The sequence below is a fragment of the Corapipo altera genome, unplaced genomic scaffold (genome assembly GCF_003945725.1).
Source record: "Corapipo altera isolate COAL_440 unplaced genomic scaffold, ASM394572v1 104, whole genome shotgun sequence".
NCBI lineage: Eukaryota > Metazoa > Chordata > Aves > Passeriformes > Pipridae > Corapipo > Corapipo altera.
The window spans coordinates 5,982,432-6,000,694 of record NW_020884920.1 but is presented as its reverse complement, the minus strand read 5'-3'; the positions used below and the strand labels follow the sequence as shown (position 1 = coordinate 6,000,694).

The window sequence follows — 18,263 nt, the reverse complement described above, 5'->3', positions numbered from 1 at the left end:
TCAGCCTCGCTCTTGGCATTGTCATCCCTCCGCTTCACAAACGGCTCCTGCCGAAAACCACCCTGGGATTGCCCAAATGTCAGCCCACTGCCAAGCCTGCAGGGAAGCAGGAATGGTGGCAGGGAAGAACTGGCAGCACCAAGGCTTCTCCCCTCTGGCTCCTTTGGGGAACTTCTGTCCTGCCATGGGGGTTGAGCTCATCCAGGCACCAAGGGCCCCTCCAGAAATTCCCCAGCCACGAGGATGCTCCGTGCTGGAGCACATGCCAGGAGTTTTCAGGGGCCACAGAAAGGAGTCAGAATCCCCAAATTCATTCAAATCCAAAGGGATTTGAAAGCCTAAAACTCTCCCCACGTCCCCTAACTGTGCCTTTACGACCGTGACCCAGAGCAGCGTGGAAGCAAAGGAAAAGCAAAGGAATGACCCTGCCTTTCCAACAGCACCAGCCTTATACTTTCCATTCTATTCACTTATTTATGGCTTTTACCTTTGTGATACTGAAGCTCCTTCCCATCTGGCACAGCCAAAACCACCCCCCAGCTGTAAAAAAGCCTCAGCCCCCCTCCCTTGTGGGAGCTGCAGCCTCCTCTCTGCACTCCAACCCGGCACTACCTGCCAGCTCCGAGGGGCAAGGTGGCTTTTTCCTGGCTTTCTTGGCTTTCCTCTTGCTTCCCCTCATCAACTCCTTTGCCAAGCAGTGTAATTTTACTGCCTGGCTTAGAAGGAGCCAAGAAATACGTTTGCTGGTGTAAGCTGTGCATTAGATGGCGTGAAAAACATGCAGCTTCAGGGTTTTTAGGAGCCAGCTCCAGGGAACAGCGGAGCACCCGCCGAGCAGCAGGACTTGCCTTCCCCACGCAGCACTTCCAGCCTCCCTCCTCCTTCCAACCACAAGCTCCTCAGGGTATGGGCAGGCTCTGCCCTGATGCTTCCACAGAACCAAGAATAACAGAGTCCAGACCTCACCTGGGGTCTCCAAGACCCTCCAAGATCTCTCCTTCCCCGCTCCAGATACTGAAAGCCACATTTTGGACTTGATTTCCCCTGAACATTGGGGGTGCTTCAGATCTAAATGAGTATTTCTGAGGCTCAGACCCCTCCACTGCTACAGAAATCAGCCAATCATGGATTCACAGAATCATCAAGGTTGGAAGAGCCCTTTAACATCATCAAATCCAATCATCAACCAGAACCACCCCCACAGTCACCACTAAATCAGGTCCTCAAATGTCACATCCACAGGTTTTCTGAACACTTCCAGGGGTGGTGACTCCACCACTGCCCAGGGCAGCCCATTCCAATGCTTGATAACCCTTCTGGTGAAGAAATTCCTCCTGATGTCCAACTTGTCACCATCACCCAGATCTCCCACATGGAGGTGGCCCAGGATGCTCCAGCAGACTGGAAGCAGCACAGTCCCACAGGAATCCAAGGGTGGACAGACCCCCACCCTCCAGCACGGTCTCCACTGCCCAGCCCCTCCCCTCTGATGTTTCCAAACTCACTAAGCCTTTTCCCTTATAAATGTGAACTAAGCAAGAAGAATAAGTTCACACTTGGAAAAAAACCCACTTTTTTTTCTTTAAAGCCCAACTTCTTTTGGGTTCCTGACAAAGCAATATTCTCCAGGCCAGTTGGAATCTGGAAAAATACACTCACTCAACCTAGCCACCATGACTCCAATAACAATTATAAAATGTCCAATAAAACTTGCATGTAATGTCAATTCAAATCTTGAAAAGCAGAATTAAGTGGTATATCAACATTAAACTTTATTGCTTCCTTTGCAGAGCAGAAGTATTGTCAATAAAAGTCATTCTGAATGAAGAAAAGGGCAGTAAATATTAAATAAACAGGTTTTTGTTGAAATGCTATAAAGGCACCAGAGCTGCATTTTACACTGGGACCCTTTTTGCCTTTGCAGACTCCCCTCGTGATAGAAATAAGGCAGTAATTGCCAACTATCAATAAAGTGCCAATTAAAGGGTGGTTGATGCCTGCATTTACTCCGTGTTGTTAGGAGCCTTTATTGCATGGAGTTGGCTTTTCCAGGTCCCCCTGGCTCTGTCTGACACCCCCCAGCACACCCAGGGTCGTGCTGCTCGTTAGGAGTCCCCGGAGGAGCCGGGAGGGCAACAGAGGTGACACCGGCCACGAGTCCTGGCTGGGGGCTGGGCAGGGATGGAGCATCCCAGGGTGAGCGAGGAGCATTGACAGAGTCCCAGGATGGTTTGGGTTGCAAGGTACCTTAAGCTCATCCAGTTCCACTCCCCTGCCATGGGCAGGGACACCTTCCACCCATCCAACCTGGCCTTGGACACTTGCAGGGATGGGGCAGCCACAGCTTCTCTGGGCAATCTGTGCCAGGGCCTCCCCATCCTCACAGGGAAGGATTCCTTCCCAATATCCAACCTAAACCTGTTCTCCTTCAGCTTAAGGAGGTTGGGTTGGCTGGTGATGAAGTTTCTTCTGGCAGGGATGTGAAGAAGCAGCATCACCCCCTGAGCTCCCTGCACTGGTGTTTCTGGGAACACGGAACCGAGTGGAGCAGGACAGCCCTGCCCCGAGACACGGCTCTGTGCCAAAGCCTGGCACTGGGCAACGGGGTTTGCTCTCTGCTGGGCCACTCACCCTGGTGTGTTCTGCTCCTTCCCAGCTCTACTCACCTTAGGAAGAGCCCTCCCTGCCCTTGCTTACACACACAACAGTTCCTACTCACAATTCCAGCCTCCTGAGCCGATCTCTGCTGTGTCCCAACACCTGCCTGCTTCTGCAATGAGCAGCTGCCAGAGATGGCAGGTTTTACTTTGCCCACGAGCCAAAATAAGAGTTTTTTAGGGTTGGGCTGAATAAAATCCTCCGAGTGACACCAAAAACCTCAGGTGTGATGCTCGTCACAAACACCCCGAGACCTCCCTTGGTCAGGCCTGGCCTGTCCCACTGCCGGGACCTCCAGCTGCCCAAGTTCCACCCCAACACAACCAAACTGGCCCCAAAAGCTGTGCAGAGGTACAAGCTGATGCCCAGTGGCACCCAGACACAACAGGAAGCATTTGGGAAGCAGAAGGAGCAGAAACCTCCGCGAGGGCACAAAACCCCGCGGCTTTTATGTCAGACCTTTAAAACCTGACCAGCATTTTTGTGGCTTACCAAGGGAGTTTATAAGCTGTTCTCCAGTTTAATCATCACATGAGTTCACAGGAAGCAGGAACAGCTACTGAGTATGAATTTCATGATGCTGAAATGCTGCTGAACAAACCCAGGCAGTGAGGGCTGGGGATTAACGAGCTCTTTGAGCTCTGCCAGGGACAGGGATGAGAGAAATCAGGTGGGGTCTGGGAAATACGTAGGCAGGAGCTTCTGTCCTCTGAGTTTTACACACGTACAAGAAAACCCAACTGGAATGTGAACACCATCCATTTTTCAAGGTATTATTTTCGCTACAAACCTCAGCTCAATGAATCTGGGGGTTGTGAAAAGCAGCTCAAACCTTTTCAGAGCTAAAGAACAGCCCTTGAATGGTAAATACATGAAGAAGAATCTCTTGAAAACGTGAAAGATGCCCATAAAAATTAGCTTTTGGAGAAACTGCAGGTACTCCTGAGCTGCAGGATACACCAGTCCTGGGTTGACACTTCTCTGCCACCCAGAAATCAAACCAGCAGCAGGGGAAACAAACCTCCAGCGAAGCAGAAAGAGCAGCCAGAGTGGTGTGACCCACCCCAGAGCCAACAGGTCACAGCTCTGAATCATCCTGAGTCACTTCCTCTGGAGTCAGTTCCTCTGGATGCTGCTCCAGGGAATCTCATCCCTGCTCCTGCCACCCCTGCCCATGTCCTGGCAGAGCCAGCATGAGGAGTGTGTGTCTGCACCTTGCCCAGCCCACCCACAGCTCCGGGGTGGTTTGACACCCCTCAAAGACCCTCTGCTCCATCTTGGGAGCCGATGTTCCCCCTTGGAAGCGAAACAGGAGCACCTCACCTGGAAGAGGATCTGCAGGAGGCCGTGCAGGATGCACATCCGCCGTCCCAGGAAGAGGAAGAAGGGCACCAGCAGCTCGATGAAGTGGTTGACCAGGGTCTCCAGGCGGTGGAACCACCAGGGCGAGCGGTGCATGAAGTAGGCGATGGGGTTGGGCACCGGCTGCGTCTGAAAGAGGGCACGAAAGAGGGATCAATCCCCTCTCCAAAGCTCATTACTGAGGAGAGTTACAGAGTTTTGGCCTCTTTCCTTATTTCTTTCCCCAAGTCTCCTCCCAGGAGAACCATCCTTTGCCTCTGGGAACTCATTTCTTTGTGCAGAAAATCGCTTCACTCTAGTGTTCTTCACACGAACCCAACGTGCTTTTAAACCAATCCATCTTCTGAAAACCCAGAGTTTTACTTTTCCCTGTTTTCATCGCAACCAAAACCCATCTTAAATTAAACCAGCTATTATTTAATACCGAAATATTACACACAGCTTGACACTGGGTGATGTTGAACTGCCCTGCACGAGTGAAGATCATCAGAGCAACTGAGCAGATACAGAAACTGAGACAAAGATTTTCTCGGGGTCACACAGCGGGGCAAACAGAGCCAGGAATGGAAACCAGATTACAAAACCTTGGAGATCTTCTTTCAAAATGTTTAAATTTGAAATAAATGTGGTGGTAGAGCTGCTTTCCAAAACTGTAATTTGGGAGAGGAAAGTGTAATTCCTCCAAACATGTTAGACTGGTTAAGGTATTTACACACTGGCCTTGGGACAATATTATTCTTTTATCAGCCTGAATTTTTTGACACCGGGAGATTTTTCCATCCAGTACAATAAAGCTGCAAATTTTACAAAGGAAGCAAACCCAAAACCTGATATGTTAATAAGTGCCACCCTAAGAAAATTGTGCAATTTTAGTGAAAATAAATGTTAATTTATCTCTAGCGTATCTGACAGGCTCAAATTCATTGGTATTGTTTGAAAATTGCAACAACAAAAAAACAGAGAGGTTGAAAACACGAATGTTAATTAAAGGAGACAAAACACATCTTTAAATTATTTGTAGTTAAATCAAAAATACAAACAAACCAGGGAAAATCCTGTAGGATGCATGGCAAGCGAGAGTGCTCCCACTGCCAAATCCCACAACTATTGTAATCCCTTATTAGCAAAGCTGGGATTAATAAAGTTGTTGCTTTCCATGGGTTGGAGCTGCTGGAGCCCCTCAGGACAGGAGACCGCATCCTTCCTTCCTCGGACACGGCGCCGGATGGAGCCGTGCCGGGGTCAGGGAGCTCTGCCAAGTCCACTCCAGCCAGGGCTGGAGGTCAGGGCAGCCCCGGGTGCCACCCAGGGTCCTTCCCCCCGCCACAGGACCTGGTTTGAGTTACTCTGCTTGTTGGACTGTTCTCCAGCATTCCCAGAACGCCGGGGAGGCTCACAAAGAGATATTTTTTTTCTTTTTTTTTACCTTGATCCCAAATTGCTGAGAAATGCTTTTATCCTCCCCAAAAGGCAGGTTGGTTTCTTGGCTCTTTTTATTATTATTATTCTTTTTTTTAAAGTGTTTTAACCAAAATTGACCCAGCTGAGGTATCAGTCCTAGAGGCTGGAATGTTTAGCACCTGAGGCCGAGGAGCACGGAGAGCTGACAGTGCTACATGAGTAATTACACACCTACTTACAACTGTAATTAGCACATTAATATGTATTAATGTTGCTGCTTGGTTGGGCTGGGACCTGCTCAAGGGCAGAAAGAGAAAATTCCAGCCTCAAGTTCCACCGGACTGGGACAAGAAGCAGAAGGAAGTTCAAGGCCAGGTTGGAGCGACCTGCTCCAGTGGAAGCTGAGCTTTAAGATCCCTTCCAACCCAAACCATTCCATGGTTCTATGCTTGCACATGTAAAGCAGAACACAGCGATAGGGAAGTGATTCACAGGTCCCAGATACTCTTGAAAAGCTGCTGGGGGAGGAGATCTGTGTGTGAATGTGTGTGTTCCTTCCAATGCCTTCCAGATGCTGCGATTCCGGGTGCGGGATTCCCGGGGAGAAAGCTGTGTTTGCTCGGGATGGGGTGTCGAGGCAAAGACCCAGAGCAGTGTGTGAATCACCTTGGTGAACGCCTGGGATGCTGGAAAACTTCCTGCTTTCCTTTTGGGCCTGAGTTTGTCGCTGCCCAGAGGTGCTGGGAGCAGCCGGCACCCCGACTGCTGGGTCCTGTTGGGAGAAAGCACCTTGCTGGGATCAGAGAGGGAATTTCCTCCCCATGTGGTATCCCAGAGTAATCATATCCTATGGAAGCATCGCAGCAGTGTTGGAGGCAGCGGTGTCAGAGCCCAGGAGGAGGGAAAAGCTTTCCAGGATCACCTCACCCAGCTCAGTTGTGGGATTTTGAGCTTTGTGCTTTGCTCCGTGGCTGCTCTGCAAGGAGAATCATGGGATGGTTTGGGTTGGAAGGGACCCTAAAGATTATCTAGTTCCAAACCCCTGCCATGGGCAGGGACACCTCCCACTATCCTAAGCTGCTCCAAGCCCGGCCTAACCTGACCTTGAATACTTGCAGGGATGGGGCAGCCACAGCTTCTCTGGGCAACCCCTGGGCCTCCCCTGGCACAGCCAAGAATTCCTTCCCACATCTAATATTAAACCAACTCTTTCAGTTGGAAGCCATTCCCCCTTGTCCTGTCACTCCAGTTCCTGGTGAAGATTCCCCCTCCATCTCTTCATCCTAAGAAGCATCCTAGAAGCAGCCAAGAATTCCCCTCCATCCACAGCTGTGACCTGCTGACAAACAGACACTGAAAAATGCAGCTCCAAGTCCGATGCAACTCAGTGAACGATCCCAAGGCAGCGTGAGGGAGCGAGGGGAGCCCTGGGCTCCAGTCAGCCCCTTTTTTGGGCACTCTGCGAGACAGAAAATGTTCTTAAATAAAAAAAACCCACGATTAGCAAAGCCTGGCTTTCCGTGTCAGCACAAGGTGCAACCTAATAACCCTCCTGCCTCCCTCACACCTCCAGCAGCCGGGGAAAAACTGCTGCTGGGAATGCCTTTGGAAAGGGGACGGGGGAAAATGAATCCCATAACTCCTGGATGGGGCAGATTTGTAAGGTGTGAGCGGGGCCGGCGCTCGGCGGGGGCTGCCCCAGGAATTCTGGGTCCCCAGCCCGGGCCTGTTCCCTGCCTCAGATCGACCAGGTTTTACAAGGGCTGGGAAGAGATTCTAAAAATATGCACAATAAACTGTTTTTTCTCCCTAAGGGGTCTATGGTTTAATTATGTTCTTAGTGAGAACCATTAAAGTGCTAAGTACCTGAAGACTCCTAATTTACTAAACTACAGGCTACTAAAGCCCAACAGAAGGCCATTATACACCAGAGGGAAGGCTCTTCTCAGGGCCTGTAAATGCACAGGGTCTCTCCTCCAGCCTCCCTATTGCTGTGGTGTTCCATAAACTCCGACGGAGTATTTAATCCCAGGGTTAGACAGCCCAGCTCAGCCTAAGGAAACCTCCAGGCTCTCCTACACGTGGGCAGGAAAACAAGTCCCACATTGTCCTCAAACAACCCACTGCTCAGACAGGGCTGGGGCTCACAGCAACCTGGGCTGGTGGAAGGTGCCCCTGCCCAGGGCAGGGGCTGGGATTGGATCATCTTTAAGGTCCCTTCCAACCCAAACCATTCTGGGATTCTTTACTGGTCTCACAGCACAGCTCCCATGCAAGTAACTGCAGTATGGGAGGGTGAAGTTGGAGGGGGAGGGAATCGTGGACTCATGGAATAGTTTAGGTTGGAAAAGCCCTCTAAGATCAACGAGTCCAACCAAGTGCAACAAATGGCAGAAAAATCTTGAAAAACAGAAGGAAATGGAACAACAGCAAATATGAATAAATAATGAGAGGAAGCAACTACTGGGTCAAAAGAAACAGGATCACAGAATGGTTTGGGTTGGAAGGGACCTTAAGGTTCCACCCCATGCCATGGGCAGGGACACCTTCCATTAGCCCAGGTTGCTCCAACTCTGTCCAAACTGGCCTTGGACACTTGCAGGGATGGGGTAGCCACAGCTTCTCTGGGCAACCTGTGCCAGGGCCTCCCCACATTCACAGGGAACAACTTCTTCCTCATATCCAGTGTAAATCTATTTTCAGTTTCAATCCATCCCCCTTGTCCTATGGAATCAAAGAATACAGTCCCACCTCACCCCCAGAACAGGCACAGAGAACGTGTCAGGAACAGCTCAGGGGCTCCCACAGTCAGGAGAGAGGGAAAGCCTTTGGCAAACACAGCAGAGTGTGAGGAGCAGCAGCACCCTGGAAAACTAGGATAAGAGGTATTATTAAATGTTTTCTTGAGTGCTTGTGGAAGGTTTAGACGAACTGCAAAGCTCAACTCTCCAGCTTCCCAGGCACTGAGGCATGAACTCATCTTCTCAGCTTCAAAGAAAAGCTCTTGGTTCCCTTGCACTTTGGACCAAAAAATGAAAAGGATTCTCCAGAATATTTTGATTGCCGTGATCCAACAGGCTGTTTCTCTGCCAGCCTATTCTGCTTCAGAACTTGACCCTTCCTCCTGATGCATCTGCAGATCAAAGCTCCACGTTCCCAAGCCCGGGCAGGAACGTCTTCCCAGCCCCACGTGAAGAGGCAGCGAGCAGAGAGGAGCTAAACGGGGTCACTCCCAGCTGCTGGCAAGTGTGGGAAGATGAGTGTCTTGACTGAAGTCTTCCCCTCTCGTGCTGTACAAGGACTCCTGCAAAACACCCTTCTTGGAAGAGGGAGATCCTGGAGAGCCGCGACTTCCTCGCTCTGGAAGGGGCTCTGCACGGGCAGCGACCTTGACTGATGAGTAACACAGTGATTCTGCACAAAGAGACACGTGTAGGGAAGGACTTGGAAAGGCAGCTGAGCAGGAGTTGCTCAGCCTCTCGTGTAACCCCAGCGGGACCTCGAGCTGTGGGTATTTTATCCGCCCGTTCACGTGCACGAGGTTCCACGTCCACGCTACCAAAACACCCGAGGTTAAAAATAGGCCCTTCGAAACGTTCCAGTTATTAATAAGATTCCAATCAAAATAAAATCATAAGGAAAAAAAAAATTAAAAAAACGTATCTGGATTAAACCCCACACGGCTCCAAGGTCCAGTGGGGTCACAGGGGTTCGACTCTTCAGCAACGCAGCATCAAAATAATTGAGTCTCCATAGAACTATTAAAAAGAAAAGTTACCTACACGTTCTTGCTGGGCAGAGCTTCCCTCGCCCAGTCAATAGCAATATTCAGTTCATAGAAAAACACGCTGGAATCTGCCTGTTTAAGACAGCAACCCAAGCCAAGGAGATGTGTGTTTGACTCGGTGCCAGCACGACCATAAAATGTTGGCAATTTAGTAGAGACGTAGTGCCGCGCCACTCTCCCAAAGGACCTAAATAAACTTCAGATGGAGAACATATATTTTTACTTTTTATATATATAAATCTGCTGTTTCATTTTTAACTCCTTTCCCCAGCCGTCCCTCCGGCGGAGGGTTTGTTCCAAGCTCAAACAGGTCCCCGGCTCTCCCCCGGCTGAGCGAAGCCTCGGCGAGGAGGAGAAGTTAAAAGCATGAAAAATCAGAGCAATGATTCCCGGCTGGGCGTTGGGTTTCCTGGGGAATCGTGGCTGCAGCCGCCGGAGGGGAAAAGGGGCTGGGGAGAAAACTCTGCCGTGCAATTTCATGCCTCGGCATCGCAAAATATCCCCCGGAATTTTTCTGTTTTCCTGTTTATGAAGTCGCACTCAGGAAGTCACCGGTGTAGGTGAAGCCTCCCTACCACACCCGTGATGTTTAACAGCAAAGCCAGGCTTTGCTCACGATGAGTCAGCCGGATTTGAACCAGCACGAGTGAGGATGGACCGGGGGGACACCGAAACGAGGGGTTTGGAATTCCAACAAGTTGGGTGGGGGCAGAAGGATCTGTAGCTGCACTGTTTGCTTTTCCAGACTGCAGCCGCCTCCTGGTCCGAGCTATCCTTCTCCAATAACAAATCCCATATTTGCAAGGCCCTCAGCATCCCTGTTTATTGACACTGTGCCTCGGAGCTGCTCCCTGAATATCGAGTTAATTGGGGAGGGGTTACAGATTCACCTATTTACTCTGTACATTCTTGGAGAGGTCCAGAGCTAAAATTACACCAGGAACCACTGAACTGTTCAGGCTATTATTTGTTCAAAATCCCTTTAAAATAATGAGTAGGGGCTGGAACAGATATCTTGGCTCTGGTGGGGCCAGAAGAAGCTGGTGGAACCAACTGCAGGTCGTTACTGCCTTTGGGGAGAAGGTTTAAGAGCACCACAGATGGGTCACGTTGGGCTTAGGGAGCAGAACAGACTGGAAGGTACATCCCCTAAGAATCACAGAGTTGGAAAAGGCCTCCAAGATCACCAAGTCAAACCATACGGCGAAGAAGAAAACCAGGAGCTAAGGGCAACACACGTTCACCAAGCAGGTCCCATCCCAAGGGCAACCAGGGGACTGCAGCAATCCTTCTCCAGGATGCTGGTTTCCATCAGATGGTGCTGATGTGTCTCATACTCCGAGATTTTCCAACAGGAACGCTCTCCCTGGCCCGGCACTCTCGCCTTCCCCACCGGATCACTCACCAGGCCCCTCACCAATATTTTAAATTGCCAGTTAAGAGCATATTGCAAACGTGATCCCTTAATTGGTCACTGTTATGACTCTCTATTAGAGAAGACAAGTTTTTCCACACAAGGTAAGCCCTTGCAAAAGCACTGAAAATGTTTCAAAACAACCCAGACCTGATGTATTTATTATATGCTTCTCTATATATAAATAATTTCATGAAAAGGAACGTACTGAGTGGAAACTCCATTTAAAATGTGATCCCAGATGGTGGCAAAGCTCTAAAATTGCAAGGCAACATGTAAAGAAAGATTAACGACCTCAAACAGGCACAAATTTATGAGGTGAAAGCCCCTGTAATCCTGGAGAAAAATGATACCAAACCTTAGACCAGACAGCTAGAAAATACCTCTGCTTAGTTCATGTGCCCTCTGCCATTTTCCATTTTCTTGTAACACACATTATTTTGGGTTCATTTGCTCTTTCCTCCTGCAGGGTAGAAGTATCACTTCGGTCCATGAGCACGGGGGTGGATTTGCCAGCTCCCACCAGGTACCAGGAGCAACAGGCAAATCAGACAACAGGCAACAACAACGGGAATAAGCAGCTGAAAGGAGGGAAAAGGGAGCCAGGACACCACGGGAAGCCCTTCCCATCACTGCAAGACCCAAAGCTCCACTGAGTGGGTTGAGGTGACGGTGCCCAACATTTCCAACCGAAGCTCAAACACTTTCCTATTCTGCCTGTGTGTGAAACGTTCTGAAGGGAAGGATGTCAACCTTTCATCCCAAAGAATGTGGGTCACCCCAGCCAGCAGCATCTTCCACGCTCTTAACTCCAGCTGGGATCAAACAGGACCTCTGGGTCCCACAGCCCCTTCCCCTGACATCTCTGGCATCTCGAACACCCCCCTGACAATTCCCACCTCAGCAAGGCCATTTGGACTATTTTACTGTAATGATTTTACATGAACTGGGATTTTCCAGCCTTTCCAGCAAAGTTCCTTGCACACTCTAGTGCCTTGAAAGGCAAACCCACTGCTTCGGAGAGAGGGTGGAAGAACATCTTTCTGAACATCTCTCCAACAGCTACGCCTGCTCAGGGGATCCAGGGCTTTTCCCTACCACAGCTCCGAAAACACCCCATGGCCGCTCTCCCGCAGCCCCTCATTCCTCCACTTCTATCCTTTTTAACAGCCTGTGCTAAAACCAGGACCTTCAGGCATCTTTTTTTTTTTTTTTTTTTGGATTTGCTCCTAAACACGACGCTCAGCACCAGGTCAAGGAACACAGGGGCAAACCCACGAGCGCCGGCGCAGCCCCAGCTCGTGCCCGTGTTTGGATTAGGCCGTTTCGTGGCCTGGGCATTTACAGTCGGGTTAGTTGGTTGTTTTTTTTTTCCCCCCTTACAACAGTGGGATCTTTCATAAAACGCGCTCACAAAGGGTAAATTGTGCCATTAGGAACCGACTACCTGGTTGGTCACTGGAGTTCTCCGAACTGGAACGGCACCGCGCTCGTGCCAAACCCAGTGCCAGGGGCTGCTCGTTTAACTCTCCAACTGCCCGAGAGACAGAGCAAGCCCAGCACAGAAATATTTATCATTTAGGTTGGAAAAGAGCTCCAAAGCCACCCTGTCCAACCGTTCCCCCAGTTCTGCCAAACCCACCACTAACCCACGTCCCCAAGTGCCACATCCACACAGCTTTTAGATCCCTCCAGGCATCAGCTCCACAGTGAGGGATTCAGCAGAATTCTGGTCTCAACCTCCTGTTCATCTAAGAGCACTTACAGAGCAGGATGGAATAAAAATAAGACATCAGGAAAAGCCAGGTTGCTGTCCCAAAGATGGAGCCAAAAGCTCAGCAGAGTTTGCTTCTGTTTTAAGCTTTCTCCCGAGTAACAAAGGATGCAGCCTGAAAGAATTTAAGACAAGGAAAAGAAGTCACAAGAAAACTCTTGGCCATGAGGAGGTGATGTACAAAATCCAGAAGCCAATTCTCTCTCTCACCAATGAACAAGGCCACAGAGTGACAGAACAAGGGGGAATGGCTTCCCAATGACAGAGGGCAGGGTTAGGTTGGATATTGTGAAGAAATTGTTCCCACTGAGGGTGGGGAGGCCCTGGCACAGGTTGCCCAGAGAAGCTGTGGCTGCCCCATCCCTGCAAGTGTCCAAGGCAGGTTGGACAGGCTTGGAGCAACCTGGGCTAGTGGAAGCTGTCCCTGCCCATGGCAGGGAGTGAGACTGGATGGTCTTTAGGCTCCCTTCCAACCCAAACCAGTCTATGATTCCATGATTCTCTGAACTGAACCTCTCCAGCCAGTGCCACAGCACTGCCTCTCCTGGGACGGGCATCATTCCAATAACTCTTTTTTAAGCAATTAAAGGGTTAAAACAGTGACTTCTTACAGAAAACATGACAATTCTCTTTGTAATACCCACACACAGTGACAGAGACAGAAATGCTAAATCCTGCTAATGCCAGGAACAGGCCTGGGCATCTTTGGACACCTGGATACAAAAGCGTGCTTGTTATAAACGTCCTCGTCCTGCTCAAGGCCTTCCGTGGGTAAAAATAACAATTACCTCTATTTTAAAGGACAATTTCAGGATGGGCAGTTCTACAGCACACGTTTGTGGTTCACCCCGTGGCACGAAAACGTGACGGATCTGGAGCAGCACGTGCCGGAGCAGCGTGTGATCCATGAGGGATGTTCCGCCACCCACCAGCACCAACCAACACCCATCCACGAGCGTCCAAATCCTTTTGCCTCGAGGCCCACCAAGTATCACACTTGTGTAATCACCTCGCTGTTTTGTAAGTGTTGCTTGTTTCTACGCTTTTCTAAAAAAAAAAAAAAAAATGAAATAAACTCCCCAGACAGATAAATTCCACCCAATAAATGTGTCACCCCGCTCTCCCCGCGGATATAATAACACCCTCACTCTTGTCCCGAGCTGGGAGCGCTCCCAAATCACCATTACAAACAAATCTGCCACCCGGAGCCAAACCTCTCATTTTTAATAAAGCCTTTTACCTCCTTTCCTAACGCCAAACAACGTCCCCAGAGCAGCTCAGAGTGCCCGAGGGACGGCGAATCCCAAATCCCATCCTCCGGCTCTGCCTCCCCGCGTTTCCCGGGGTGGGTTTTGGGTGGGTTTCTCGCATATTCCCCCCCTCCCACCCCGGGAGCAGCCCCAACACTGCGCCCATTGAGGCGGCGGGGCCGGGGCGATGCCGGGGCGCAGGGGGGGTGTTTTCCTGGGATGGGTGTTTAATATTCCCCGTCATGCCGGGGCTGTTTCTCCTCGCGCCGGGCTGTCAGTTAAGCCCAGGGATGTTTATTTTCACGGCCACTTGTGGTCAAGGCTGGTGCCAGTTGTACGGCATCGGTTACGCACGTTCAGCACTGGGGACCCGGCCCAGGACTGCCTGGCCTAATGTGAAACAACTGAACTCTTCCAGCAGTCCCTGCTCCGGCTTTAACCCTTGCCAGGCAGGAGCCGACTGATCCCATGGCTCAGCCTTCCCACCAGCCACGGGCATCGCCCCCATGTCTGTCCCCCCGGCCCTTGGCTTCCCTCCTGCTCCTCAAACCCCGTCAGCATCTCGTTGGGGTGATGATCTGACACTGCACGAAGGAACAGAAGATGTCTTCAGCTGCTTAAGGAAGCAACTTTTGGGAAGGATGGGATTTTTATTGCTCAGCCTGGAGAGGAGGAGACTGAGGAGAGACCTCAGTGCAGTTCCAGCTTCCTCAGGAGGGGCAGAGGAGGGGTAGGGACTGAGCTCTGCTCTGTGGGGATCAGGGACAGCACCCAGGGAATGGCTGGAGCTGTGTCAGGGCAGGGTCAGGTTGGATCTCAGGGAAAGGTTCTTCCCCCAGAGGCTGGTTGGGCACTGCCCAGGCTCCCCAGGGCAGTGGGCACAGCATCAAGGCTGCCAGAGCTTCAGGAGGGTTTGGATGATCCTCTGGGGCACAGGGGGTGACTCTTGGGGATGGGCCTGTGCAGGGCCAGGAGTTGGACTTGATGATCCCAGTGGGTCCCTTCCAGCTTGGCATGTTCTGTGATTCTGTGATTTATCATTACTTCAAAGGACACTGCTGGGAGTGATCACAGAATCACTGAGGCTGGAAAAGACCTCCAAGATCATCCAGTCTAACCTGGGACCGATTCCCACCCTGTCAACCAGACCAGTGCACGGAGTGCCACGTGATGCTCTGGGGAGAGCACGGGATGCTCTGCATCTCTGCCTGGTGGAGCCCCGGCCACCAACACACCCTGGTGACACAAAGCCAGCTCACACCCTGCTCCCCAAGACAGGACCCTGCCCTCAGCACACCCTCCCTCTCCAAACCCAGGCCTCGTGGAGAGCGAACACACATCACCGGGCGAGCCCCTGCTGCTGCACGAGAGCCGGGAGGACGTTAAAACGTTCAATAAACTGCACCCCGCGGCAAAATTATGCATCATTTTTGATCGCCTGGCCAGCCTCCAAGATGCTAATCAGCCCCAGATTAAGTCATCAACCAAACTGATGAGCAATCACATTCTGTCAGTACAGCTGGACATCATTACTTGGGAGCTGAGCTCCCACCGGAGAGGGAAAGCGGCTTTTTGCCGTTGATCAAGCTGGGAGAGAGCGGGAGGATTTCAGAGGACCTGAGCTGAGCTGCCACGGGCTCTGCACACCAGCAGCTCCAGCTCTTGGCCCTGTGTGTGCTCACAAAAATTGCCTCTCGCTACCCCAAGATGTGGTGGAGACAGACCCAAGATGACACCGTGGTGCCCATCCCCATCTGTCAGCAGCCAGCTGCTCCTGCCCTCCGAACATCCCCGTGGGGAAGTGTTTTCCTGAATTACCAGGTTGGCTTTCCATGGAGAAACATCAGCCTGTGGAAGTGCTTTAACTGGACCGTCACAGATGCTGTTAATAACTGGGCAGGACAACAATTAACAGGAACCTGTTAATGGGGAAGTACAGAGAAAATTGATGCTCAAATCCCAAGTTCACTTGGTGAGAATTTGTGAATGGGAACAGATTCCAGGCTTGTTCTCAACGTAACCCCACTGGGTTCACAGAGTTCTCACCTAGGCCAGAGCTAAAACCTGCCCAAGAAATAAGTTAAAGCTGGAGAAGAAGCCTAAATGTCTAATTAGGAGACACAAAATATGCCTGGAAGAATCACTACAAAATAATCATCCTGAATTTCTGGCTCTAAAAATAAATATGAAAAAAACAGATGAATGCTGGCAATATTATTAATTAAGAGAAGGATTTTTTCATGTATTTTAATACAATTTAAGAGGAAATAAATGAACTAGGGTTGCTATCAGAGAGTTTACTCTTTCCACAGATCTCAGACATGGACAACACAGCACCATGTCTCCAACAATCCCTTCCCTGGGGCTTTCTCAGCACCTTCCTAAGAGTTCATTACCTGTGATAAACAGTCCATTTCTAACCCCTACATCTCCATCCCACTGCTTTTGCAACATATTTATCAGCTTCTGGAAGTAGATATAAAATTATATAGAAATATGAGCACATAACCCAAAATAAAGCACCACAAAAAAGCCCAGCTCCACCATCTCACCCAACAAACCCTCCTCCTGCCTCTCACATGTGCTTTCACTTAAATGAGAGATAAAGTTCTGTTATAGCCCCACAAATTTATTCCATTTTGCCTTTAATCTTGGGAGTAAAATGCCCATATAGAGCAATCTCTGCAAAGTCATTGTCCTGAGCTTCTACAACAACCTAAGAATAAAATATTCTTAAAATAGTCTTAAAATATCCTTAAAATATTCCCTGCATTCCCAGCTCTCTGAGGTCACATGTGAGCAGGGCTTGGACCAGGTGATGTCCCAGGTCTCACCTCCACACTCTGCTCTGCTGCCCCTACATTTTCAATCAGCCTGTTCCATGCAATAACCTGATAAAAACCTATTTTAAGCCCAGCCTGGCTCCTCCTCTTCCTCCCTCCTGCTCCAAGGCAGAGTGTGGCATCTCCCTGGGAAAAAACAGGCAAATCCTGTAAATCAGGAGAGGTTTGGAGCTCCCCTCCCAAGACAATGGGATGTGAACGCTTGGAAAGTCACAGAATTCCAGAATGGGTCAGGTTGGAAGGAACCACTGTGGGTCACCTGGTCCCACCTCCCTGCTCCAGCAGGGCCATCCCAGAGCACAGGATTGTGTCCAGACAACTCTGGAACATCTCCAACGAGGGAGATTCCAAAACCTCTCTGCAGCCACAAAGAGAAGGGGACAATGACATCAAAGCCAGGACAACGACCCGCAGCCTCCTTTTAATTCCTGCCTCTAAAAATAAAAAACAAAGAGAAGAGAAGAAAAACTGTATTTCTGAGCAGGTGAGCAAAGCCACGGGGACGAAACCAGCCCCAGCCTCGGATGCTTCCCAACAAATGGCCGGGAACACGGAGGCGAAGCTGCGGCGTGTTAAAATTCAAGGCTAATTTGAAATCTTGTTCCTCTCAGTGCAAAAGCTGGAAAGGCGCCCGAGCGAACGGAGGAGGGAAAAAATAATAACCAAGCCAATTGTATATTTCTCCTAGAAATTCCATGTCCGAAGGTACCTCGGGCTCAGCTCGTGGCTCCAGTTTCAATAAATCAACGCAGCGGGCGGGGGAACAGTAGCACAAAGTCTTTCTCTTTTTCCCAGAATACACCCAGGTAAAAACCACCGTGCAGCCAGGAACAAAATGCCCATTCTTTCTGCTCCTTGGCAAGGGGACAAATTACTTTCTGCACCTCTGTGTGTTGAAGGAGTAGTTATTAAATACGGTCGGAGCTGCCTTTGCAGCTGAACTTAAATCGAGGACAACGCCGAGCCAGCGCGACCGTCCGCGAGGAATTCCGAGAGCGAGGAGCAGTGTTGGGGTGAGGCCACCCCCCTGTGCCCCTCTGCCTGCCCGAGGGTCTGAATAATTCAGATTTGGGATGCAGAGTGAAGCCCTGCAGAGCCCTGCCTGGACCTGTGCAACGGGCCACAATTTTTGCCAGTGATTTCTGGATTATTCCAACTGTCTCAGCCCAGTCCTGAGCACCTCACTGCCAGGAGAGAGCAAACAAGGAGGTGAGAGGAGCTCGGAGCTGTCTCTTTTGCCCATCCCAAACTCTTGTTTGCACATGAAAAACCTGGTATTTTTGTTTGGACAGCAGCTTGTCTGCGACACAGTTACACCAATGCCATGGAAATGGCAAGGAAGGGATCCTTGCTCTGATCCTTTACCGGGATCAGAGCCCAGGAAAGACACGGCAGAACTTCGGGGAGGGAAGTAGCACAAAAAAAGGTGATGTAACTAAAACCCAAAATGAACTCAACGCTGTACTGAAGAGGGGTCTCCCCACCCCCTGATCCCCCACTGGCACTGTCCCCCCCAGAATGACATTTCACACCCCTTCTGCTGCAAATCACTGCACATCTCCTTAATAATCAATCCCTCTCCTCTGCCAGGTGTCGCTTCATTACTAGATGGCACCGGGAGCTCCCACTCCAGCCATTATCTCCAAGGATGGAGGGCAATGTCCTGAGGGAAAAGCCAGGATTTGTAGCCAGCCTGTTCCCTTCCAGCTCAGCGCTGAGAAGGAGACAGTTGGTGAGAACTAAAAATGTCAGTAGAGATTTTTATAGCATCAGG

At 50.3% G+C, this 18,263-nt stretch overlaps 1 protein-coding gene across 2 annotated transcripts in view; it reads right to left on the bottom strand.

Moving 5' to 3' along the window:
- The window catches only part of LMF1 (lipase maturation factor 1), a 159,218-nt gene that overhangs the window by 44,893 nt on the left and 96,062 nt on the right, over positions 1-18,263 (bottom strand). For both annotated transcript variants that reach the window (XM_027656627.1, XM_027656628.1), the window contains exon 6: positions 3,982-4,149. In XM_027656627.1, the coding sequence (XP_027512428.1) occupies positions 3,982-4,149 (168 nt within the window). The remainder of the gene's footprint in view (positions 1-3,981; positions 4,150-18,263) is intronic.